At 64.8% G+C, this 25,968-nt stretch overlaps 1 protein-coding gene across 1 annotated transcript in view; it reads right to left on the reverse strand.

The window, feature by feature from the left end:
- NKD2 (NKD inhibitor of WNT signaling pathway 2) overlaps positions 1-25,171 on the reverse strand; it is a 28,050-nt gene extending 2,879 nt beyond the window's left edge. The window contains 7 exon segments of the mRNA XM_047077369.1: positions 15-142; positions 1,293-1,353; positions 20,620-20,699; positions 20,970-21,361; positions 22,241-22,314; positions 24,743-24,888; positions 25,000-25,171. Of these exon segments, the coding sequence (XP_046933325.1) occupies positions 15-142; positions 1,293-1,353; positions 20,620-20,699; positions 20,970-21,361; positions 22,241-22,314; positions 24,743-24,888; positions 25,000-25,171 (1,053 nt within the window).
- Positions 25,172-25,968: the final 797 nt, after the last annotated feature.

The following is a 25,968-nucleotide window of genomic DNA, read 5'->3' on the forward strand; positions in this document are numbered from 1 at the left end:
GAGCAAAGACCTACATCGATGTTCAGGTGCCTCTTGCCCAGCCCTCGTGGGCCCTCGCGGCTTGCTGCTTTCTCTCCATCAAGCACGCCAAAGAGCTGTCCTGCGCTGCCTCGGCCCTCGGCTTTCTCAGGGGTGACTGCCACTGGAGGGAGGAGAAGGCTGGGAAGGGTCCTTTCCGGGTGGGGCAGAGGGATACGGCAGGTGTGGCCGGGGGGCCCTGGAGTCCTTGCCAGCCTCTGGTCCCCTCCATCGGGGTCCGAGCTGAGAGCCCACCCCCCAAGGAGGCACCAGGGACCTGTGAGGAGGGCGGGGCGGCCCTCACCAGGGTTAACCAGGCGCACCCTCCTGCCTCTGCCCCCCGCACCCCTGGCAGCAGTGACTTTGGAGCCCGGGGAGGAGGCCCCCTGCAGGCCAGGACAGGGAAGTGCCTGCCCGAGGGCGGCAGGAGCACCATTGGGCCCGGCCCAGGATGCCCCCTCTCCCCATCCGCTGGGTCCAGTTTCCCCTGGACTCCAGGACCCAGGGGATGCCTGTGTGCTGGGCGTCAGTGGGAAGCACCCAGTCGCCAAACGAGTCAAGCCCTCGTTTCCGGGCTCGTTTATTCTCTGGGAGAGGAGCTCAGGCCTGTCCTGACTTAGCACCTGTTGGCAGGTGTCCATGCTGGTGGGAGTGGGGGACGTGCTCAGGGCCTGAGCCCCCAGCTAGGAGGGCCTCGGAGCCCCCCTGAAGGCAGCCTTGCTGGTGAGCCTCCTTACACCCCACACGATGCACATCTGATGATAACCTGTCACGCTCCACGGGCGGACTACCCCACTGAGGATGCAGACGTGTGGCCGGGACTCTGGCCAGTCAACATTTCCCAGCTGACCGTTCCCGGCAGCCTTCTGCTGACACAGGACGTCAGACCCAGACCTGACCCTGGATTTGCCAAATGGCTTTCATACAAAGCCTGGCCATCCCACCTGCACGCCGGCTCGTGGGGACCCAGACACATAAAAGGTCAGAGGCCCTGGTGACTCCAGCTTTTGCCCACATCCCTAGATCCAAAACCCAAATCCCCTAAGCCACGCAAGGAGCCCTGAGAGAAGTGTTATTTCGAAGTATATTTTAAGGCCGAACTGCCTTTCAGACCGGGGACAGTGGCACCGGCGACAGCCCCCTGGGTTGGCCCGGGTTTCAGGGACATGCCAAGGCGGGCTGACCCGTCACCAGGGGCTCAGCTCGTTCTGAGCGCAGTTCCTGCTCGTGCCCTGGGTCAGGCTTATCGACGAGGTTCGGGGAAGGAGACTTACCCTCTAGGGGACACTGGTCCTCCCAGAAAGTTCCCTCCTGCAGGTCCCCGCCGAGCAGCTCCTGCAACAGCAACAGGACAGCCGGATGACACAGCTCAGCAGCAGAGACCCAGGCACGAGCCCTGGGCACCCGAACCGGACGCCAGCCTCCCGGGCTGTCATATGCTCTCGGCTGAGAGATATGACCTCTCCACACCTCACTGAGCCTCAGATTTTAGAAAGCAACCCCCACCCCCCGGAGTCATCCGGATGCAACTGCACCGTGTCCGGAAGACGTGGCTGCCTGTGCGCGCAGCGGCCGCCGTAGAATGCGCCCCGCGTGCCCGGGTCGAGTGGCATGGCCTTTGCCTGAGCCCGCAGCATAGCCTTTGCTGTTAGAGGACAGCCCGGCACCGGTGCCGGGCTGCCCTCCCCCTCGGCTGCCAGAGCCCGGGGCGGCGGCGGCGGGGAGGGCGTTCGGGGCAGCCGGCCGGCGTGAGAGGACCCCGTAGCCCATCTCAAGGCCGGTTACGGAAAAATGGGGAAAGATCCTCAGCACATCCGAGCGGCTTCGGCAGGAAAGCTACCGAATGGAAGTTCGGGGAGTTGCATAAATAATTCACAGAAGCAAACAACGTGGAGAAAGAAACACCAGACGTGACCGGGGAAGCCTCCTTGAATCGAAAGGGCCCCAAGATGGTGTGGAAACCGGCCACCCCAGGAACCGGCGAACCTCCCAGGGGCCTTGGTGGGGAAGTGACGATTCTTGTCCCTGCGACTGGTGATTTCAGACAGATTCGTCCCCGTTACACAGACGCCCTTAAATCTGTGCTGCTTTGGCTGAAGAGGGGGGCAGAGAGCTTGGATTGGGACACATCAAACCCACCGCAGCCCCTGGCCAGATGTGCTGCGGGCCCTGCCCAGGGGGCCCCAAGGGGCCGAATCCCAGATGGCGGGGTCCCATCAAGAAGAGGGCGTAACCGGGGCGCCTGGGTGGCGCAGTTGGTTAAGCGTCCGACTTCAGCCAGGTCACGATCTCGCGGTCCGTGAGTTCGAGCCCCGCGTCAGGCTCTGGGCTGATGGCTCAGAGCCTGGAGCCTGTTTCCGATTCTGTGTCTCCCTCTCTCTCTGCCCCTCCCCCATTCATGCTCTGTCTCTCTCTGTCCCAAAAATAAATAAACGTTGAAAAAAAAAAATTAAAAAAAAAAAAAAAGAAGAGGGCGTAACCATCTGCCCCTCTGGGAGTCCCAGCAAGGGCCCACCTCCCACAGCAGCGCCCTCCCCAGCCCGCCAGGGTGCCCCCACCCCTGCCAGGGCGGCGACAGCCTGCCCACACCCTTCGCTCCCCGCCAGAGGCCACGTCTCTTGCCGAGACCACCCCCAGCTCAGACTCCTACGCTCCTCGTCCTCCCTAGCAAGTGGCCCCTCACCGGACAGGCCCTGGAGGAGGCCAGGAGAACCCAGCTCCTCAGGGGAGGCCTGCCAGATGCCCCCACCGCTGCCCATGGGTGCAGAGACACTGGGAGCTTGGACGAAAAAAGTAAGCTTCCGGCCTCCCCTGAAAAGCCAGAAGGTCCAGCCACGTGTTCCCAAGGATCCCCAGGACCCTCCGCCCCTGGGGAACCCCCACGCCATCCCCCACCCCTGGGGAACCCCCACGCCATCCCCCACCCCTGGGGGGACCTCTCTCAGGCATCCTTCTCCTGTGGGGGAGCCCCACGCCACCAGAACTGTGGCCACGCCGGGCCAGCCACCCCGTGGTGTTAGGTCTGAGAGGTCACGTGCACGTCCTGGCCGGGACCAGCTCCTGTCAAGGCCATGTGGGTGTGGGGGCTTGGGGTTATGCAAACGATCCCCCCAGGAGGAGTCTACTTTTCAGATTTCGGCGTCTGTCTTTCCTGGAAACCCATTTCTCTCACCCCTGGAAATACCCTGAGGCAAACCGCTTTTCTAAGACCTCTTCCTTCTCAACCCGCTAAAGCGTGGGCTCAAAAACTGCTCTCTGTGGAAGAATGCTGAGCATTCTGGAAGGATCTCATGGGTCTGCTGTAAACACAAGGCCACGGTGAGAACATCCCGAGCACAAAGGGGAGGCTCGGCTTCCGCCTCAAAGCCAGGCTGCGACCGGAAACGGGGGGCAGGTCGGCTGGAAGGGACAGCTGTGTGTTTGCTCCCCAAGACAACACTCGGCCTGCCTGAGAGATGGGCTCTCCCCCAGATGCTCGCTGTGTGTCGAGTCCAGAGGAGTGACAGCAAGGACCTGAGCACGTTCTGTCGTGACAAGAATCCAGCATCTCCACGGAGGGCTGGGCTGCTGGGACCCACGGTGAGCGGTGGGCGCGTGCCTCCCTCCACCTCGCCCCTGCCAGCTGCTGCCCTGTGAGCTGCCCCTTCTTCTGTGTTAAAAAAATGCAGAACTAGGGGCAGCCGGGTGGCTCAGTCGGTTGGGCGTCCGACTTCAGCTCAGGTCATGATCTCACAGCTTGTGAGTGTGAGCCCCACATCGGACTCTGTGCTGACGGCTCAGAGCCTGGAGCCTGCTTCCGATTCTGTGTCTCCCTCTCTCTCTCTGCCCCTCCCCTGCTCACGTTCTGTCTCTCTCGGTTTCTCAAAAATAAATAAACATTAAAAAACTTTTAAAAGGCAGAATGGTCCACTCAGTGCACCTCACGGCTACCTCGTGACTCCCGACCTGGAGCCCTGGAGCCTCTAGGGTCCTGGAAACGTTGGCCTGTTCCTCAAATGTAAGGTCGAGGCTGCTTCCACTTCTGAGGGGCAGGACTGGGAGAGAGGTGGGAGGGAGGTGGGATGGGGAGTCCAGGCAGGGGTGAGAGGTGGGGCGAGGGTGACAGATGGGGTGGGGGTAGGGAGGGAGAGGAAGACAGAGATGGGGAGGCAGGGGAGGGGAGGGAGGGGAGGGAGGGGCCCCGGGCAGGTGTGTTGCTGGCATTTTCCAGAACCAGATGCTCTTGGCATAACAGCCACTGGGGCTCCCCAGACCCTCAGGGGAGGGTGGCCCGAAATGCCGGGTGGCCCCTCACGACCATCTAGAAGGTGCTGTTCAAGCATCCCCATGAAGTCGGAAACAAGGGGGGGGTCCCTCCTCGCAGGCCCCACCGGCACGTCCGGGGCTCCCGGCCCCTCCACGGCCACACCACCTGCCCCCCGCCACCGTGGCCCAGCTCACACCAGCTCCACCCCGCGCTGGGGGCTGCCAACCAGCCAGCAGGGTTTCTGACCATCGGGGACGTGATGACAGGAGAAGCAGGTGGCTCTACAGCGGAGCAGGGAGGGTCTTCGGGTGGCTGGACGGGAAGGAGCCCTCTCAGCCTCCAGCGCGCGGCTCCTGCCGTCGGCACCGCTGACCGGCCGCGGGACTCCCAGAGACCAAGGGCTGCAGCGTCAGGAGCCCCCGGGACCACCTCCCCGGGGTTAATCCCGCCGACGGGGGCCGCCCTGGGTGCTGGGTGGCCGGGTGGGAGGCCAGGCAAGGAGCTGCCTACCGTGTGGCGGAAGACGGTGGCGTGACAGGGCAGATGGGGGTTTGCGGGCCGAGGAGGGGAGGCCGAGGGGTGCAGGGCAGAGGCCCGGCGAGCGCTGCGGGTGGTGGGGGCCTCACACTCGGGTTCTCGGGGTTCAGGACACGGGGCGGGATTGACATGGGGTAAGAGGTGGGGAGTCTGGACTCAGCACGCAGACCCGGGCCTTGTGGGGAAAGGCAGAGAGCGAGGCCAAGTCAAGGGTCAAGAGTGCAGAGCCCTGGGGAGGATGAGGGCCAGGGCGGGAGGCTGCAGGGGTGGCGGGGGACAGGAGCCCCAGCCCGCGGTCCCATGAGGGCCCCTGCCTCCAAAGCTCTTTGAGAAGAACCCCCACGCCTGCCTGCCAGGAATCCCAGGCGGTTGGGGGTCTGGGGGCGCGTCCGCCCACACGCGTCTCGGGACCGGGGTAGCCTTGCCCCCATACTCTGTTTTGACGAGAGGAAGGCAGGAAGGCGGAGACCCGCCATCGGGTGGAGTGTGACCTCGCGGCGACCCGCCAGCGAGTCTGTCTGGATCGCCTCGGGCGGCTTTGAAGTGCGCCTCTCGGTTTCCGCAGCTAAACAGTTTCAGATGTGACACGGCGGCTTCACGGGCTTGATGATTCCGACACGCGTGCTGAGGCCCAGGGGCCCCCGCTCAGGACTCCGGACCCTGAGACCAAGGCTCCCGGGTAGGCGGGCGGGCTTCAGCTTCTGTTTCTTTCTTTCACAATGACAAGGCTTCCAGATCTGAGAGCGGCCTTTCCAGAGTTTGTCCATCGGTGCTTCTAGGTTAGGGCTGTTTCATCAGACTTTGTAATCACCAATCTGGAATGTATGTCTAGAAACCCGGTAATTTGGGGACCAAATTACCCGAAATAAATGTGTCTGTCTCTTCACACGCCAGCTCTCTGCTGGAACTTACTCCCCAAATGAGGTCGGACAACAAAAATGGTTCCTCTCTGTCTCATTCCCAACACGGTTTGCCATAAAATTGCTTGTTTTATTAAGAAAAGACACAGAATGCATTACATCCCCCGCTTCCCCTGGTCTCTAGAGGTTAATAGCACCCACTCCCCCCAGAAAACACCCTGAGACTGTCCCCGAGGACCCCTCGCTTGGACCTTGCTGGAGAATGGTTGCCAAGCGTGTGGCGGGAATGGCCGAGAAACCACAGCACGGGGGACAGGAGCGTCAACCCAGGATACGCCGCGGATGACGCAGCCCAGCGGCCGGCCCCAGTGCATGGGGATGTTGGGGGGAGAGGACACATACGTGTGAATATACACGTGTGGGATGGTATCTCATGTGCACACACACACACGCACACACGGGTATGCACATGCACACACATGCACACACACACTTCTACCCCAGATAATTGAGAAGGGGCCATAAATATGCTAAAATCATCCCCAGGGACGTTAGCATCTGGGAACTGTTTTCAGTCTAACACTAAATGTTAGAGAACACTTTTCTCAGCTGACCTGCAGACTCGATTGTCTGCTCCCAAACACGCCTGCTCCTGTCTCTGTCTTCAGAGTTAACGATTTATAATTTCCCAGAAAAAAGAAAATCAAGGGTGACTGACCTTCCATATCCTGCTGCTGTCCTCTGAGCTTACTGGCCAGAGGCCACAAAACACAACACAGAGCCCCCCATCCCCTTGGGAAGCGGCTGCACCCCAGGCCAGTCCTGTGTAGACAAGGTTGAACGCACCAGGTTTAAAGTGCAGACCCAGAAGCCAGCTCCCCTCTGTCTCAATCTTCCCCGGGAACCCTGACTTCTCCCGTTCTTTCATTTGTATTAAAGCCTTATGTTTCCACTTCACCGGAAGACTAATCCCAAAGCTGGAAAAGAACCCATGGATTTTAGGTCTCTTTTGTTTGTTTGGTTTTTACTTTAGAAGGCGCCGTCTGCTCTGTGAAGTCCGTGTGCAGAACGGGCTGGGAGTGTTGAAGGGCTCCTATCTGGTTCCGGCACACAACCCTGAGGACTGGGCTACTCTGGGGACGGTGATACGCACTGTTTCTTCCTCTGGAACCTTCTTGCTCGTGTCACGTGCAAACACAGCCCTTGAACGGCAGGGACGGACGGCCCCCCCAGCCTCTGGGGAGACCCCTGAGCTCAGAGGGAGCAGCTCGTGCTGGCCATGCCCCTCCTGTGCCCGCACCCCTCCCATGTTCAAGGAGGCCTGCACACATCTTAGTTAAGCAATGATCTGGACTCAGAACCGGGAACTGCAAGTGCAAAGGACGAGCCCCGAGTGCAGGACACATGCTTGCCGGGCCGTTGGTCAGGTGACACAGCGCAGTGGTTCCCAGGATGACGACGGGATCCGCACAGTCGCCTGGTCACACAGCCCTCTGGCCCGGGACTCACCCCACCCGGTGTCCCCCCCATGCCCCGCTGTCTGACTCCCGCAGCCCGTGAGCAGCGCGAGGCCCGCCTGGGTTGGGTCCCGGCTGCACGGCTCTACGCAGTGCGACCCCGGGCAATCCCCTAACCCTACCGTGCCTTGGTTTCCCATATGCGGAAGGGGGCAATGACTGTTGTGACCGGCGGTCCTGACCCTGCCGCTGCAGCGAACGGGTCGCGTCCAGAGTTCGTAGGCGAGGCCTGCAGGTGTCGGCAGGGGCTGCAAGGCCCCCCCGCCCTCCCGCCACGAGACTGAAAGATGTGTTTGCTCTGCCTGCCTTAAAATTTCTCTCCTTGTTGTTGGTTTTCAGCAATTGGATTGTCAGACATCCTGGCACAGTTTTCTTCGTTTGCCTGAAGGCACGGAGCACCTTCGGTCTGTGGTTTAGAGTTTTTATTACGTTTGAAAATCTGGGGCCGTATTTCCTCAAATCCTTGCTGCTCTCCTCCTTCTACGCTCTCTAGGCGCGTCGGACCAGGACGGGGTCCCGCAGCCCCCGGCGCTCAGCGCACACGGCCGTGCAGGGCCCTCTCTGTGCTCCGTCCTGGCCCACGTCTACGGTGCCGCTGGCCGGGCGCTAGCCTCCCGTGCGGAGAGGTCACTGACGTTGCCCGCCACTGCGCGCTGCTCACTGGGACGCCGTGTCCTCCCGTCTAGAACGTGCGTCCGCACTTCCCACCTCCGGTGACGTTTCCTCTACCTTCGTGAACACGTGAGACGTATTACCGTTTTCGTGTCTTCTGGGCTGTTTCTCAGTCCTGTTATGGTTCAGTCTGTGCCGATGGATTTTCTTCAGGTCACGGTCATGAGGTCTCAACCATTCACAAGACCGAGCAATTTCGATCGCACGCTGCAGGTCGGGCTGGATTCTGTGGGGGCACAGCGCTGTTTTGTCACACGGTGCCGTCCCCCGACGGCCCAGCCTGGATGCACTGCCGAGGGGGCCTGACTTCCCACACCTGTCTGGACCCCACAAGCCGCCTACACGCTCCTGGCGGCTCCTTCCCAGCTTCTCACCTGTGCAGGTCGGCCCCCACCTGGACCCGCGGGGACCCCCTGCCCCCGCTCTCCAGGCGGCCCCTCCTCTGCCGGTGTCCCCGCTCCCTCTTTCTACGCTGTGACCCGGAAACCAGCGCCTGCTCCCCGTGCCTCCCAGGGGTCACCGCCCCGCACCGCGTCGTCTGACGGTCGCTGTGTTCCGTGCTCCGTGCAGTCTCCCTGCTGTGTGAGGCGGGACGGCAAACGCGGTCCCTCCATTGTGACATCGGTTTCCGGGCAGCTGGGTCAGCGCCTCCGGCCAGCCCAGTCCCCGGGCCTGCACGGCCCTCAGCGCGACGCCCGTGGAATCTCGCCCTGGTGCCTCCCCTCAGCCCAGCCACTGGCCATCTTCACTCCTCGTCTCCAGGGAGAGAGGGCAGCCCCTGTTCCCAGCTTCAATTTGCCCTCGTTTTAGGAGGCTCTCCCTCATCCCGTGAGGCACGGCGCATGTCACTCCCATGGTGCACTGCCCCGTTTCCGCATTTATGTGTCAATAACGTGTTGCACACCGCACAAGGTAAACCATGGAAACGCTAGTGCTAATGGTCTGATTGGCCCTCTTTCGTCTGAAAGGATTCTTGACAATTTTAAAAGCCAAGCCCCCGACACACACACGTGAGTAGGGCGTATACACCCGTGTCGCACTCTCACACGGATCTGGCTGATGACTCCACAGCCGCGGAGGGAGGGGACACGGAGTTGGCCACACCCCAAATGCAGCCTCCCGGGGCTGTACTGTCCACGTGGCAGCCACAGCCACGGCCACGTGGCCATTTAAATTCCAACGTATTCACATGGCACCGCATTAGAAATCCATTTCTCTGTTGCACCAGCCACATTTCAAGCATGAGGGTGACCCCTGTAGGCAGTGTGGGTACATCCAGTCCAGTTCTACTGGACGGCGCCTAGTCAGTCCCATGCCCCCACCTACAGATGGAGAAACTGAGGCCTGGAGACGTGTGCAGGCTCCGCAGGCCACAGGGAGAGCCAGCTGGACCCTGGCCCGCCCGGCCATCCTGCCTTGCCAAGGCCTCAGCGAGCGGCTTCGGGCCAGGACCGAAAGCGGGGCCCACTCTGCACGTCCGGAGGCCCTGACGTCTGACCTGCTGCATCGTGGCTAGGAGTCGACCGCTGTCGGCCGTGACTCTGACCTCGGCGCCCTCGGCAGAGCGGCTGTCTAGGCCCGGGCCCCACCCTGCTCCCAAATTCAGCCTCCAGGCAAGGGCTGTCAAGGGCACTGTGCCCCCACGCTGGATGCCCCGGGGGCAGGCAGAGGGAGGACAGCTGGTGCCCAGCCCCGCTCCTCCTGTGCTGCGGTTCACGTCCCGGGTCTGAACCCGGTGTCTGGACGTTTTGGGTCACACTGTGGAGGGCGCTCTGCAGAATGGAAAGGCAGGTGTCAGCAGGTGCCAGACAGGGAGGGGTCCCGGGCCCCATGAGGAAGGCCGCTGCACGGGCAGCAGAGGGCAGAAAGGGTGTGTGCAGGGTGGCCCCTGCCCTGCAGGACATCTTGGGACAGCCCCTCAGGGGACCGTGTCTGGGCCTCCACTCGGGCACTCGGTCGGAGAAAAGCTGCAACCTCCACGGCCAGCCTACGAAGGTGCCTGGAGAGAACGCTTGTGTCTCTGGTGGCGTGCACCGAGCCACGTCTACCCCTTCCACCCCACGTCCACGGGACCATGGGGTCCGGGCTTCACCCACACCCCAGCCCCCGCCGCACGGTGCACACGCAGGAGGGGGGAGAGCCTACGTGCCAGTGGAGCGTGCCGTGGGCCTGAGCGTGAGAGAGCCCGCAGAAGAGGTCCCGGCCGTCCCCCGCCAAGGAAAGAGGCTCCCGAGTGCAGATAAGCAAACAGGTTTGCCAAAGAGCCAATAACACCGATGCACGGCTACCGAGGTGTTTCGAAGCCTGACAGGTGACACGCATGCCTCCTCTGGGGGCACAGCAAACGGCCGACCTGTGCGCCTCGTCACTGCCGAGGTCCCCACGTGACGGCAAGCCGAACCATGCTCCCAGTTCTCTGCCCCCCCGCGGCGTGCCCAGCTCTCTGACCGCCCCCCCGGCCCCGTGACACAACAGACCCGTCACCCGTCTTGGTGGCCATCTCACGCTGCCACAACAGGTCCTCGTGGGGTTCCACGGGAAGGACGTGTTGACGCTCGTGTGGAAGACGGACACGCTCAGGCGTGACCTGGGGCATGACTTGGGCTGGTCCAGGCCCTGCCTGGTGGCTGTCTCCTAACAAGGAGCAAGAAGGGGGCAGTTAGCCACCAAGAGCCCTGGACAGACATATGGACGGACGGACCGCTGGCTCGTGTCCCCCTGCAGAGCGGCTTTTGTCTGGGCCTCTCGTGGGGCTGGCTTCCAGCGCTCTTCCCCATTTCCTGGGAATCCCTCCAAGCAACGATAGCTGCATTGAGATCTTTCTGGAAACCCTGTTCCATGCCCAGAAAACAACTCCAGGACCTGGGCAAGTGAAGGCCAGTCCTGAAGCACCCCCTCCCCCCCCCCAGAGCACACAGATCACTCTATGCCTGTGTGCTTCCACTGGGTGAGGTCTGCAGACCGGGAGGGGCCCGGAAGCTTCCGTGGTTCAGCCTGCCCAGAGGGGCCTGTGGCCAAGCGCAGAGAAGGAGCAGGTCTGCAGAGGCCCAGGATGAGACAGCAGGTGCCCGTCCTCCCAGGAGGGGCCCCAGGGCCTGGTGAGCGTGGGGCAGGCCGGAGTGCAGAGGGCACCTGGGGGGACACAGGGACACAGGGCCCACAGAACCTCAGAAATCCAGCTGGGCCGAGGGGCACTCAGATGTCCGCGGGCAGGGCTGAGCCAGAAGCCACACTGGGGCGGTGGGAGGTCAGGCAGGGGGGTCCACGACCACGAAAGACCCGGCTACACTCGGATTCCTGGGGGCATGGGGAGGCTCCTGTGCAGGGGTGAGGGCACCTGGGCAGAGGCTGAGTGGGAAGCCGGGGCCTCCAGGGGTGTGTGTGACGAGGACACAAGGGTCTCAGCCTGGTGGAGACCAAGGCTGGTGGAACTGCTGAGTGACAGGGAGACAACAAGAGCCCAGGGTGGCCAGCCAGTCGTCCTGCGTAGATGAGGGCGTGGGCACAGGGCTGGGGAGACACCTCAGTTTAGGCCCAGCACAGCCCTGGGGGACAAGGCCGGCAGGCAGCTGGACAGATGCTCCTGGGCCGGGCAAGGTTGATGGACACTCCTGACATGTAGCTACCAGGGGGCAGGAAGAGACCCCGAGGAGCAAGAGTGGACGGGCCCCGGGACGGGGTGCTGGTCACCCAGGCCAGGAGCCCAGAGGATGGGGCTGTGGGCACCGTCCTGCTCCCGACACTGAGCGTGAAACCCCGACCTCACCAGCAGGAGGCGAAGAATGTGCCAGAGTCCCGCAGCCAATGGGCAGCGAACCATCGGGTCTGGAGAGAGATCAGCGCTGCCTGAAACCTTCCCACGACAGTCTGGGCTGTCCACACAGTGGGCAGGGAGCTGGCGCAGGTGGGACTGCCTTCAGAGGGAGGCTTCAGGCTGGGGCTGCGGGCTGGGGGCTGGAGGTTGGGGAATGCAGGCTGGGGCTGGGGGCTGGGGGCTGGGGGCTGAGGGCTGGGGGCTGAGGGCTGGGGGCTGGGGGCTGGGGGCTGGGGGCTGGGGGCTGGGGGCTGGGGACTGGGGGCTGGGGGCTGGGGGCTGCGGGCTGGGGCTGGGGGCTGGGGGCTGAGGGCTGGGGGCTGGGGGCTGGGGGCTGGGGGCTGAGGGCTGGGGGCTGAGGGCTGAGGACTGGGGGCTGGGGGCTGGGGGCTGGGGGCTGGGGGCTGAGGGCTGGGGGCTGGGGGCTGAGGGCTGGGGGCTGAGGGCTGGGGGCTGAGGGCTGAGGGCTGGGGGCTGAGGGCTGAGGGCTGGGGGCTGGGGGCTGGGGGCTGGGGGCTGAGGGCTGGGGGCTGGGGGCTGAGGGCTGGGGGCTGAGGGCTGGGGGCTGGGGGCTGGGGGCTGGGGGCTGAGGGCTGGGGGCTGAGGGCTGGGGGCTGGGGGCTGAGGGCTGGGGGCTGGGGGCTGGGGGCTGAGGGCTGGGGGCTGAGGGCTGGGGACTGGGGGCTGGGGGCTGCGGGCTGGGGCTGGGGGCTGGGGGCTGAGGGCTGAGGGCTGGGGGCTGGGGGCTGGGGGCTGAGGGCTGGGGGCTGAGGGCTGAGGGCTGGGGACTGGGGGCTGCAGGTTGGGGAATGCAGGCTGGGGCTGGGGGCTGGGGGCTGGAGGCTGGGGGCTGGGGGCTGAGGGCTGGGGGCTGGGGGCTGAGGGCTGGGGGCTGAGGGCTGGGGGCTGGGGGCTGGGGGCTGGGGGCTGGGGACTCGGGGCTGGGGGCTGGGGGCTGGGGGCTGAGGGCTGGGGGCTGGGGGCTGGGGGCTGGGGGCTGAGGGCTGGGGGCTGAGGGCTGGGGACTGGGGGCTGGGGGCTGCGGGCTGGGGCTGGGGGCTGGGGGCTGAGGGCTGAGGGCTGGGGGCTGGGGGCTGGGGGCTGAGGGCTGGGGGCTGAGGGCTGAGGGCTGGGGACTGGGGGCTGCAGGTTGGGGAAGCAGGCTGGGGCTGGGGGCTGGGGGCTGGGGGCTGAGGGCTGGGGGCTGAGGGCTGAGGGCTGGGGACTGGGGGCTGGGGGCTGGGGGCTGCAGGTTGGGGAATGCAGGCTGGGGCTGGGGGCTGGGGGCTGAGGGCTGGGGGCTGCAGGTTGGGGAATGCAGGCTGGGGCTGGGGGCTGGGGGCTGAGGGCTGGGGGCTGCAGGTTGGGGAATGCAGGCTGGGGCTGGGGGCTGGGGGCTGAGGGCTGGGGGCTGCAGGTTGGGGAATGCAGGCTGGGGCTGGGGGCTGGGGGCTGAGGGCTGGGGGCTGAGGGCTGAGGGCTGGGGACTGGGGGCTGGGGGCTGGGGCTGAGGGCTGGGGGCTGAGGGCTGAGGGCTGGGGGCTGAGGGCTGGGGGCTGGGGGCTGCGGGCTGGGGGCTGAGGGCTGAGGGCTGAGGGCTGGGGGCTGCAGGTTGGGGAATGCAGGCTGGGGCTGGGGGCTGGGGGCTGAGGGCTGGGGGCTGAGGGCTGAGGGCTGGGGACTGGGGGCTGGGGGCTGGGGCTGAGGGCTGGGGGCTGAGGGCTGAGGGCTGGGGGCTGAGGGCTGGGGGCTGGGGGCTGCGGTCTGGGGGCTGAGGGCTGAGGGCTGGGGACTGGGGGCTGGGGGCTGGGGGCTGGGGGCTGGGGGCTGGGGGCTGCGGGCTGGGGGCTGGGGGCTGGGGGCTGAGGGCTGAGGGCTGGGGGCTGGGGGCTGGGGGCTGAGGGCTGGGGGCTGAGGGCTGGGGACTGGGGGCTGGGGGCTGGGGGCTGCGGGCTGGGGCTGGGGGCTGGGGGCTGAGGGCTGAGGGCTGGGGGCTGGGGGCTGGGGGCTGAGGGCTGGGGGCTGAGGGCTGAGGGCTGGGGACTGGGGGCTGGGGGCTGGGGGCTGCAGGTTGGGGAATGCAGGCTGGGGCTGGGGGCTGGGGGCTGAGGGCTGGGGGCTGTAGGTTGGGGAATGCAGGCTGGGGCTGGGGGCTGGGGGCTGGGGGCTGAGGGCTGGGGGCTGAGGGCTGAGGGCTGGGGACTGGGGGCTGGGGGCTGGGGGCTGCAGGTTGGGGAATGCAGGCTGGGGCTGGGGGCTGGGGGCTGAGGGCTGGGGGCTGCAGGTTGGGGAATGCAGGCTGGGGCTGGGGGCTGGGGGCTGAGGGCTGAGGGCTGGGGACTGGGGGCTGGGGGCTGGGGGCTGGGGGCTGAGGGCTGAGGGCTGGGGGCTGCAGGTTGGGGAATGCAGGCTGGGGCTGGGGGCTGGGGGCTGGGGGCTGAGGGCTGGGGGCTGAGGGCTGAGGGCTGGGGGCTGGGGGCTGCGGGCTGGGGGCTGAGGGCTGGGGGCTGGGGGATGCGGGCTGGGGGCTGGGGGCTGAGGGCTGAGGGCTGGGGGCTGCGGGCTGGGGACTGGGGGCTGGGGGCTGAGGGCTGCAGGCCAGAGTGTGTGCGGAGGAGGGTGAGCTTTGGGGAGCACAGTGGAAGGTGCTGGAAGGAGGGCTGGCTGTCCAGGCCCCAGATGACAGAGAAGGAAGGACTGAGGGGCCGCTTGCAGGGGTCCCTCTGGAGGATCAGTCTGAAGCAGAGAGAAGGTAAGGAGAGCCACCCTGGGCCTCCCCTGCCCCCGAGCTCCTGCAAGAGGCCAAGTCCCAGAAGGACACGGGCTTGGGACCCGAGACCCACGGTTACAGGCGGGCCCAGGTCTGGGGAGTGTCCTGCCATCACGGCGGGGGCTCGGGGACGAAGTCCGGTGGCCTCACCTTCCTGACGGCAGGGAAGGCTACTGAGTCCTGGCCGTGCTCGGAACCCGAGTCCTCCGAGAAGCTTTAGCGGCCGCGCTAACATAATGCCCAGGGTCAGTTTTGATGTTAAAACTGGTATGTGGCTTCCCTTCTCTGATTCAGACCGAGTTATACTCTCCTCGGAGGACATCGCAGAATGAAAGGAAAACAGATCCTTCCAGTTCCGGCTGCCATGGGCCGCCCAGCGCCGCGGGCAAACTCCAGCTAGCACAGCAGGCGGGACAGAAGGGACCCAGTGTGACTGGAGCGGAGACAAAGGCTGCCGGCGGGGCCCCCGAGGCTGCAGGGGTGGCACAGGACACAGGTGGGGCCCCTGTGAGGACCTGCGTCCAGTCTCAGCCGGGCTTCTCAGCAGAGGGGCAGCCCCCGCGAGGGTCCTGACACAAGCCGGCTCTCCGTTCCGACAGGTCACTGTCACACACGGTGGAGCGTCCAGAACGATGGCTCTGGCCTCACGTGGAAATTGGACGGTGCGGCTCTCCCGTTGAAGGCGGGTGACCCCACGCTCCGGGTACCTGCACCTGGGGTCAAGTTGTACAAATGAGGCGGCACTGAGCCCGTGAAGGCCCATGGTCTCCCTGGGGAGCACCAGCCCAGCCCCTGGGAGGGCCTGAAGGTTCCAGGCAGGGGTATTAAAAGGCCTCCCAAAAGCTGACGTGTGAGTAGACACCTGAAGGCGGGGAGGCGGGGAGCCGAGCTGTGCGGATGGGCTTCCAGGCAGAGGGCAGCACGTGCAAAGGCCCTAGGGCAGGACCAGGGAGGAGGCAGGGGCAGAGTGGGTGCCCCTGAGCAAGGTCAGAGGTGAGACGCAGGGAGGGGTGTCAGCCTCTCAGATCTTCCTCCCTGAGGAGGTGCAGGCATCAGCCCTGTGTCCCCAAAGCCCCTTCAGCTCCGAGGTGGAGGGCGGGTCGCAGATGTGTGTGGGCGGCGGGGCGTGGGGAGCAGGTCACAGCAGAGGCGGGGAGAAATGGCTGATTCTAACCCTCAACAGCAAGAGCCTGAGTTGACGGGTTTCCCGAGGAACGGGGTGAAGGTGGGACAGGCGGGGGGGACAGGGCCTGCTCGCTGGCATGGGGAGGAGGAGGAGCCTGCGTCCTGCGGGTGGTCTGGCTGGAGAGTGTCCTTGCCACCTGGGGACGCTGGTGCCTGTGGATGCATAGCGCCCTCAGGGTCTGCCCGGCCCAGGGGCTTGCTGGCCTGCGGGGGGGTCCTGAGGTCTCCCTCCTCGAGCTACAGCTCCACACCCCTGACTTGGCCCCAAGTCAACGCCAGCTGTTCCGGGTGCAAGGCGACCCTGTCACGATCCCTTTAACAGACCCCCCGGGAGGGCCCACCTGCCAGCCGCCCTCCCTTCCAGGCTGGCCGCGGAAGAACCTAAAGCTGACCCAGATGGGGCCAACCAGGGATCTGGGGCGCGCGACTGCTGCGCCTCAGCAGCCGAGAGCTTGTCTTGACACCAGACGCCTGTCTGCGTGTGCCCAGCACTGCTCGGCGTTCCTGCTCAGAGAACGCGAGTCTAGAGGTTCGTTCTGGGATCAGCAAATCCCGAAACAGCTATTCAGCTGTGGCTCAGTGTGGACGCTCTCGGGTCGGCCTCAGAACAAGGGCCTCCGCTGACGCGTTAGTGTGAAGGCCGCACCAGCCTCGACGGGAAGCCTTGCTACCCACGGTTGCTGCTAGTCCCTTTTAGGCCAAACAAGGAGGAAAGCGGCGCGTTCCAACCTGGCACGTCGTGGAGCTGTACCGGGCGGAACGGTGCCTCCCGGAACCCGCGTCTCCCCGGAAGCTCGGATCGAGACCTTATTGGAGAACACGGTCTTTGCACATGTCGTCTGTTAAGATGGGGTCGTGCTGGATCTGGGCAGACTCTAACCAGTGGCTGGTGTCCTTGTAGGAAGAGGAGGGGACACACAGAGACACGGGAAGAGGCCACATGCGGACCTGGGAAGGGATGGGGCTGTTGCGGCCACAAGCCCAGGGACACCGGCTGCCCCCGGAGCTGGAGGAGACCAGGAAGGACCGTCCCGCAGAGCCATCAGGGAGGCACAGCGCTGCTGACAGCCTGGTTTCGGACTCCCCCCCTCCCACCCCGAACCAGCACGGAATAAATGTCCGCGGTTTTAGGCAGTTTGATACAGCGGCCAATACGGGCAGCCCGAGGTTGCTTTTTTACATGATTATTTTAAAACACTTAATTCTAGGGTGCCCGGGCGGCTCGGATGGTTGAGCTTCTGACTCTTGGTTTCGACTCAGGCCATGACCCCACGGCTTGTGGGATCGAGCCCCAAGTGGGCTCTGTGCTGACAGCGTGGACCCTGATTGGGATTCTCTCTCTCTCCCTCTCTCTCTGCCCCTCCCTGCTCACTCGCTCGCTCCTTCTCAAAAATAAATAAGTAGACTTCAAAAAATAAAATAAATAAAAGAAAATACTTCATTCTAAGCCATTCCCAGCACGTGCTTACATTGATCAGTTATCAATCGACTCCGGAAAGATGTGGAACCCGGCGCCCGGTGCCCACATAAGACCGGGGGTCTAGCTTCCTTCAGGAAGAACCACTCACACCCTCCTGCTGGGGTCAGGGGCTGATCTGCTCCAAACTTCACCTGGGGACCCAGGGACCCCACAGCAGTGGGCTGGCCCCTCCTGGGTTAAGCACACACATGTGGGCGTCCCCAAGGACCAAGAGGATGCCGCACCCCGAGATGGTCAGGGCCCGCTGGGCCTCCCCACAGGCCAGCGAGCCTCCAGCAGGCCTGAGAGAAAAGGAACAGGAGAGGCAGTGGGAGAGAAGGGGGCGCAGGAGGGGCCGAGGGGGGTTTCCTGAGAAGAGCGGGGGCAGCCGGGCCCCTCAGATGCTTACACGGGAGCCCACGAGTGCAGGGGAAGGAAATCGGTGCTCGGACGTGGGTGTGTTCACCTCACACTCCTCTCTGGGACCCAGACCCTGTCCCCGGCTGGCACCGGCTGGCCCATCCGGCGGCCCCATGGCTCCACAGGGCAGCATGGACACTCGGGGTTGACACTCGGGGCTTCGCTCAGCAGCGAGACGGGCGTGTGGCCTGCGGGCCGCTGTGGGTCCTGCCTTCACTTCGTGTGGAGACCCCGGCACGGCGCTCCCAGCGCGGGGACCACCCTGGTGCTTCTCTGAAGCTCCCCGAGGGCGCCTGTGGATGAGGAGGCTCCACGCTCCCTCAAGCCGCCGCCCATGAGGACACAAGCCGTCACAAGCCCGCCTGTCCCCGGGGCGGGCGGCCGCACCTGCCATGTCTCCCGCAGCTTGCTGGGAGCTTCTCGGGAGACCAGCAGCCCCGGGAAGTGCCTCTGCGACCACGGTCCAGCACGGGGGACAGGCTCTGCCGGCCAGACCCCGGCCCACCGCGGCCAACACGGAGGGGTCCTCTGCCCTGGCCCCCGGCCTCGCCTGGTCCTCACCTGCCACCCCGAGCTGTCCCCACCTGGAACCACCTGGAACCACCACCCTGCCGCCCGAAGGCTGTGCCCCCGCTTTAGAAATAGCACCGTCAAGTGCTTCTGGTGCTGCTGCCGCGTTCCTCGTAACGCCCTGCATGTACGACCCGCGGGACCCCCTTCCGGGGTCCTCTGGGCGCCACTTGCCAACACCCCCACGTCACGCGGCACAGCCTGGCCCCGCGGGGGGCACTTGGCAGAGGAGACAGGTCCTGCCAATGTCAAACCGTAGCGTCTCCCAGAAGCAACAAGGAAGACCGTTCCAGACCTGGACACAGGCGGTCCAGCTGCCTAGAAAATGCTAATATTTACAAGAGTGTTTTAGACGTGCGCTAAGTAGGCACCAGGGGCCAGCATGGTGCACGGACGTTAAATGGGGGAAAACCGACCTCATTTCCTTTATTTTGGGGGAAGAGGGGGACAGGTGACAGGAGGTGGGCACACACTTAATTTCCACCAGGTGGTTTGCCACAGTTCTGGTGACCACACAGGGCAGCTCGGTCGGCACGGAACCACTGACCAACTGCAGAAAAGGCGCGTGTCCCCCCGGGGCGCGCTGAACACTCCAGTTGGCCTTCCCCGGGCACCCCTGGGGGGCAGGGCCATGAACAGAGCTGGACGGTCAGAGCGGAAGGGAGCAGGACGCCAAGCCGTAAACAGGAGGAACGTAGGACCCGACCCCCAAATGTCTCTGACCGAGCAGTTTCCAGGGTCCGAGCCCGTGCTGGGCAAGAGCCGTCCAGGCTACGTTCAGGGACGCGGTGGCTGCAAGGACACCAGTGCTGGAGTGAGGTACACCTGGGCCAGTGGGTCAACCTGAGGCTGGTGCCAAAGGCTCACATCCCCGCGGCCAAATGAGGGAGACACAGTAGAAGCCACGCTGTTGTTTCAAAGCTAAAATGTCTTTCCAGTCATTCTGCTCTTCCTGTATCCTGGTGTTAAGACACCTTCTTCTACCAATCAGCTTGGGCGACTCGAACAGCACACGCTGGGGGCTTGTAAAGACACTCAGTTCTCGCACTTTGGACACCGGAACCCCAAGGTCGAGGTGGGGGCAGGTTCCGTGTCTGGTGAGGCCTCTCTCTGATCCTTAGATGGTGCTTGCTCGAGTGTCCTCCCACAGCAGATGGGACAGGGACCTACCTCTGTGGGGCCACTTCTAAGGGACTAACGCTGTCACAGGCACTCTGTCCACATGACCTGAGCACCTCCCAAAGCCCCCACTGCCTGACACCATCACCCCAGGGCCAAGCTTCAACAAACAGACTTTGGAGGAACACAAACAGTCAGATCACAGCAGAGCCTAGAGGGCCCTTCCGGGACCCGTTGTCCTGGAGGGCCACCCCGGGACCCGTGGGCCTGGAGGGCCATTCCAGTCCCAGTCCCGTGTTCTCATCGGCAACAGCGTGTTCTCTGCAAGCCCCGTGGCCCAGCAGAAGCAGGCCGGTTGGTGCTGGGACTGCCCCGTGTGTCACTGCCACGTTCCCAACGAGTGAGTGCGCTCGCCCAGAGACGTCCTGAGTGCACAGAGCCAGGCCCTGCGCCCACGCCCCCAGGCCTGACCTCGATGTGAAGTTACAGGCAGGCGACGTTTGACTGACCACATGCAGGACGGCCGAGCCTTGACGAGGCTCCAGCCCCTTACTGGCACCTCTCTCTGACGAGGGGGAAAAGGCAGAAACCAGCAGTGCTGTCTGGTCCCCTGCGTGGAGGGGCACACGTCCGTCCAGCGTTATTACGAGGTACCCAGAAAATGCCCTCTGGTGCATTCGCTACTTCACGGCACTCCCAGAGAGCACGAACGTGACTCCAGGGTGTCTCCTTTTCAGGACACATCTGAGCCCTTTCTCAGGACCCCGCTGCACAAGTGTCTAAACAGACGTGGAATTTTTATTTAGCAACAGCCAGGAGAACGTCCTTCAAATAAGGGAGCTGATGCACTCTGCCTGCCGTGGACTTTGGGGGTGTGGGGCAGGCAGGACAGGGGCAGGGGCCTCGGCCACCTGGGGTGGCCCTCTACAGGGACCCAGTTCACGCGGATGCCGGGACCACCTTCTGCTTGACAAACTGTGGGTCTACTTTACTCAAGGTCCCCACCCCCCCCCCCCCCGGTACCCCAGGCAGGGGCCGTTCTCTGCTTCTAGACCCAACGCCTTTCAAACCCACTCTGCCCGACGGCTGGGTCTCGAGCCCACAGTCGGGGCCCCTGGCTGCGCACCTGGAGCCTGGCTTTCCCATGAGCCTCCCTGCAGGCCAGTGGCCACCCACCCCACAGACGGGAGGGGCGGTGGTCTCAAACCCCAGCGCAAGCCATTGACCCTAAAGCACCCTGATGCCCAGCGCCCGCCCCCGACGCCTCCAGCTGGGACCCTGAGGCCCTGGTGCCACAAGACCCCAGCCTGGGACTCAGAGGCTGGGCAGGGACGGGCTCTGGGCCCAGCTGGGGTCACCCCGGCGGCGGGCCACCTCGCAGGTCCGGACCAGGGGTCACGACTCTGGCGCCCGCTCCCCGGCCCGCGCCTACCTGCCTGCCGCCGACGCGCCGCTCTGCCTCCTCCGCGCCTTTGTGGCCACTCGCGTACGCGGACACCGCGAAGCTGTCCCCTGCGGCCGCGCGAGCGGACGCGCGGGAAACGAGGCACCGAGGAGGAAGGAGACGCGCGTCAGCCCCTGAGCCCCGAGCCCCGGGCCGGGTCCCCGCCCGGCGCGCCCGCCCCATCCCCGCGCGCCCCGGGGCTCGGGGCTCAGGGGCTGGGGTCGGGGTGGCGGGGGGGGGGGGGGACCTACGCGCTCCCGGATTCCCCGCGGCGGCGTCCCCGCACCCCGCGGGCTCTGGGCTCGGGGTCCCGGCCGGCGGCAGCCGCGCGCGCTCACCTTCGGGGCTCTCTCTCTGGGGCGCGGCGGCGCGGCCGGGGCGCGGGGGGCCGCGGGGGGCCGGCGAGTGGCCTCGCTCGCCGCGCTTGGACTGACACTTCCCCATGCCGCCCGGGGCCCCGCGCTCAGGGGCGGGGCGGGCGTCCGCGGGGGGGGCGCGTGCACCGGGCACCGGGGCGGGGAACGCGGACGGGGAGGCGACGGCGGCGGCCCGGCGCCCTCTGAGAGCGCGCGCCCGCCCGCGCCCGGGCTTTAAGCGCGGCCCCCGCAGCGCCCCCCGCGGCCGCCGACCGCAGCGCATCGCGGCCCGCCCGCCGCCTCCGCCAGGGAGCCCTCGAAGGGGCGCGTGCCGCGTGGGGACGTGGCGGGACGGCGCCCGCTGGCGCGAGGCCCTGGGACCAGCAGCCACGAGGGTGGGCAGGGCCCTCCGTGGACCGGCGGTCCTGCGCGGACTCCACGGAGGGCAGCTCCAGACCCCTCACCGGGCCATCCCCGGTCGGGACCCCCCGTTCTAGGGGAGCCAGGAGGACCCCCGTTCGCAGGGGAGGACCCTGGAGCACCACCCCGGGGCACCGTAGCTGGCGGGGGCGGGCTTTGGCGGGGGGGGGGGGGTGGCAGGAAGCTCTGGGGCAGACCTTGGAGAGAGGTATGAGGAGGGCAGGATGACTCAGTCCGGGCCTGGCTCCTGTGAACCCGCGGGCTTCTTCCCCAAAGCTCCGGCCCCAGACCCTGCCTCACGTTAATCAAGGACAAGGAAAGGGGCGCCTGGGTGGCTCAGTCAGTTAAGCGTCCGACTTCGGCTCAGGTCATGATCTCACGGTTTGTGGGTTCCAGCCCCCCATCGGGCTCCGCGCTGACAAACAGCTCGGAGCCTGGAGTCTGCTGCGGATTCTGTCTCCCTCTCTCTCTGCCCCTCCCCCACTCATGTTCTGTCTCTATCCAAAAATGAGTAAACGTTAGAAAAGTTTTTCAAGGGGCGCCTGGGTGGCGCAGTCGGTTAAGCGTCCGACTTCAGCCAGGTCACGATCTCGCGGTCCGTGAGTTCGAGCCCCGCGTCAGGCTCTGGGCTGATGGCTCGGAGCCTGGAGCCTGTTTCCGATTCTGTGTCTCCCTCTCTCTCTGCCCCTCCCCCGTTCATGCTCTGTCTCTCTCTGTCCCAAAAATAAATAAAAAACGTTGAAAAAAAAAAAAAATTTAAAAAAAAAAAAAAAAGAAAAGTTTTTCAAAATAAAGGACAAGGAAGGAGCTGCCTTGGAGGGACACACCCTCACCCTTCTCCTTCGGCCTTGGCTGCAGCAGAGCCTTCCCTGGACTTCTGGGCAATGGTGGAGGGTGTCAGCTGGCCCTGGGGGGCCCCAGGCACCCTGCACCCCAGGTCAGCTGCCCTCGCTCCCTCCACGTGAGGCACAGGGCCACCTGCACACCTTTCCTCCACTCCGCCTCCTTCCCGGAATCCTCCAGCTGCGGTGCTGGCCCCTCCCCCAGGGCCCAGCCCCTCAGCACCCCCTCTGTTCCCTCCCTGCAGCCCTCACCCTGGGAGGACTCCTCCTCCCCTCACCCTCTTCACTTGCCTCCAGAAAAACCATCCTCTCTCACCTCTGCCCTGGACCCCAGCTCGCTACTCCCACACGACTTCCCCCCTCGTTTTGCCTCAACCTTCCTTGCCCACTGAGCACTGGTTTCAGCTCAGCAGGTGCCTGTAACCCCATGGTCATTCCCACATTTCTGATCTCCGTGGATGTCCTCACCATGGCCCCGTTCGAGCTCTGAGTGTCGGAGACGGGCCGCCGTGCCCAAGGTCACTCACCTGCCCGGGCCTGGCCCACGTCCTCAAGGGGGCTAGGCTTCCCCAGCTCACCACTGTAGCTCCCGCCGCTGCCTGGATCCTACCTACCCCTCACCCCTGGGATGACTCTCACTGATGGGCTGACATCCGGCCGAGCCCGAGTGGATGCGTTACATGCACTGGTGTCCCCTTCTCAGCCATCAGGGCAGGTGCTGTGCCCCCTTTTACAGCAGCCCTCAGCGCACAGAACTGTGGATTGTGCCACAGTCCTGCTCCTGACCCTGGCAGACCTCTGCACCCGCCGTCAACCAGGCCCCGGGCAGCACACGGGGCATGAACCCCGGCCACGGGCAGTGTGCGGCCTTGGCGGCCAGCCGTTCCCGCCGTCCGCGCCGCAGAGCAGGCCACTGTGTGTAAGCAGTGCAGGGCAGGGGCCTCGCCTCTGCCTGCGGATCAGGGCCTTCCACGTGGTGCCCAGCCCCAGTTCCAGGCCCCTCTACCTGTGGGCAGCCCTCCCAGGCCCTTCCCGCCCCTCCTCGGCCTCCCACCCACCCATTCAGCTTTTAGCCCCCGACTCAGAGTGGGCCGACGGGCCGTCTTCCGTACCGATGACTGCGTTTGCAGCAACGACACCGGCACGCAAAGCGGCAGCTTGGAGATTGAAGCCCGTGTGGACACGTGTGTTTAGGTCCGTCACCAGACACCGGCTCAAGGACAGGTGTGTGCAGACCTGCTCCCACCATCGTGTGCAGACCTGTGCCCACGTGGGGCCGAGCGATGATGCCCGTGTGCTCCCACGGGGAGGATGGCTGGGATGCTCGCCCAGGTGTGCCGTCAGGGACTGTGGAGTCTCACGTCTTTGTTGAGGGTTAGGGTTAGGGTTAGGGTGTGCCGTGCTCCGCTGCTCTCCTCCGCCTCCCCGAGGTGGCCCCGGGCCACTGGAGCCACCCCTGAGGCCCGGTCCTGCTCTGGCCGGCATCTGACATCACCTCTGCTTTGCCACACAGAGAGAGCAGGGTCGCGAAGTGGAGATGCCACGCGTGCTCCACGCTGACCTGGTTTACGTGGCGAAGGTTTTCCATTTCTTCTTTAACAGCTTTATCGAGACGTGATTCACAGGCCCCACAACCACCTGCTCGCAGTAGACAATTGAACGAGTTTTAGTATTTTCATAGACACGTGCCGGCATCACCAGGCAATTTTAGAACGTTTTCATCACCTCATAAAGAAACCCGTGCCCTTAGCTCTCACCCCCAATCTCCCCGCCAACCTCCTGCCCCAGGGAGCCACTGTCTGCTTTCTGTCCGTGGATCTCACCGTTCTGGACATGTTGTGTGAACGGAATCACACGGCGTGTGGCCTGTCACGTAACGTGGTATGTCCAGGGTGCCCCTGTCTTGCACCCGCGTCAGTACCGTGCTCCATTTTATGCCGGAACAACACTCCGTTGTGTGGGGGACCCCGTTTTGCTTAGGACGTTTGTGTTGTTTCCACTTTCTGGCTGCTGTGAGCGCCCATGCACAAGCCCGGTGTGGAGGGTGTGTCCAGTTCTCTTGGGCGACACCTGGGAGTAACCGGGGGCCACGTGGCACCTCCGTTAACCTCGAGAGGAACCACCTCACCGTGGGCCCCACCGGCCACGCCGGCCACTCCCGTGTCCCCCCCCACGCTCGTTCCCCGCCTGACTACGGGATTCCGGCCAGCCCGGCATGTGCGGTGGTGCCTACACCGCGGGGTTGCATTTCTGTGATGACCAACGATGTCAAGCATGGTTTCGGGTGCCGGGTGCCTGCTTGCGTGCCTTGCCGACGCGTCTGCTCGGATCCTTGGCCCTTCTGCGGTGCAAAAGTTCTCATGCACTGTGGATGTGAGTCCCGTATCAAATACACGATTTGCTGAGATTTTCCCCGCTCTGTGGCTTGTCTTTTCACTGTCCTTTGAAGCACAGTTTTCGATTTTGATGTAAAATCCAACGTATTTCCTTTACTTTCTGCTGGTCCTGCATTACACGATGCCCTCCGAACGCCTTGGGTCTCAATGTCTGACTTTGTGCCCCTGTGGCCGCGGGGGGCAGATAGGCACAGCCAGACTCTCCAGAAAGCCCCGCAAGGTTATTGGTGTTGAGGTTCTCCACTGTAAGAAACGTGACTGGGACTCACTGGGCTCCAAACAGGCTGGAGCCATGGCGGCGGGGGGGGGGTGGGGGGGGGCTGACCTGAGGTGGCCAGTGGCCGGGACACTCACCCGCCAGGACATTTGGGGCCTTTTCTGCCAGATGCCTCTGGATGTCGTCTGTGGGTGCAGCTCCCAGCAGCCCCACCCACGCCCAGCAGCTCTTGCTGGAGGCCTCCCGGAACCGGCCTGTGTGCAGGGCAGGAAGACAGGGCAGTGGGGTCGGCCAGCAGAAGACAGTCATCTGGACTGACTGGGACAATGGCCATGACCATCACAGAGTCCAAATTCCCCCAGGAGACAGGCATCGCCACGCCCCACCTGCCTCAGGTCTGGGGTGCACTTGCTGCTTGAGGCCAGGAAGGGGGTGCCAGGATGCTGGCTTGGAAATGTCGTATCCACGTGTCCTCGGCCCCAGGCCTCTCCTCAGAGGACATCCGTCTCACTCCTTCTCGCTGGAATGGACCGGGGGTCTTCGGGGTCTTGGGGGACCCGTGGGCCCCAACACTTTGGCTTCCGGAGGCCCCTTCTTTCGTAAAAATACGGAAACTTACATCTTATAACGGGGCCAGCCCTGGTCCTGATGTCAGGCCTTCCTGGCCTCCCCGCCAAAGCGCTGGGTCCCGGCCAACACAGCGGGCCGGGCAGCTGTGTGCACGGCACCCTGTGAGGACGAGGCCCGCGGCTCTGACCCAGCTGCTGGGCCCCACAGGCCATCGGTCCCTTCAGGGGAAGCAGTTTCTAGCTGAGTTCTGCCCACCGTGCGTCTCGGTGGGGCCGGGAGCTGGGTGCTATCCCTGGCCCGCCCGCCAGTCCTACAGGGTGCCCCAAGGTGGCAGCGTGACTCCCGGCCAGGCTGAGGCTCCTGGGAGAGGCCACCTGCCCGGCTGGCCCTGGCTCCCCCGCCGGCGAGAGGGCAGAGACAGGGGACGGACAGGCCCTTAGTCTGCTCCAAATGGTTAACCGTTGCTGTAGTTGCTCAAGGTGAGGGAGATGGCGCCCCGACGCCCGGCACGCGCACAGAGCGAGGGACGCGTAGAC

This window comes from Lynx rufus, unplaced genomic scaffold (assembly GCF_022079265.1).
Source record: "Lynx rufus isolate CCGP_SWC_20201006 ecotype Redwood Valley unplaced genomic scaffold, mLynRuf1.p SCAF_1, whole genome shotgun sequence".
NCBI classification, from domain to species: Eukaryota; Metazoa; Chordata; class Mammalia; order Carnivora; family Felidae; genus Lynx; species Lynx rufus.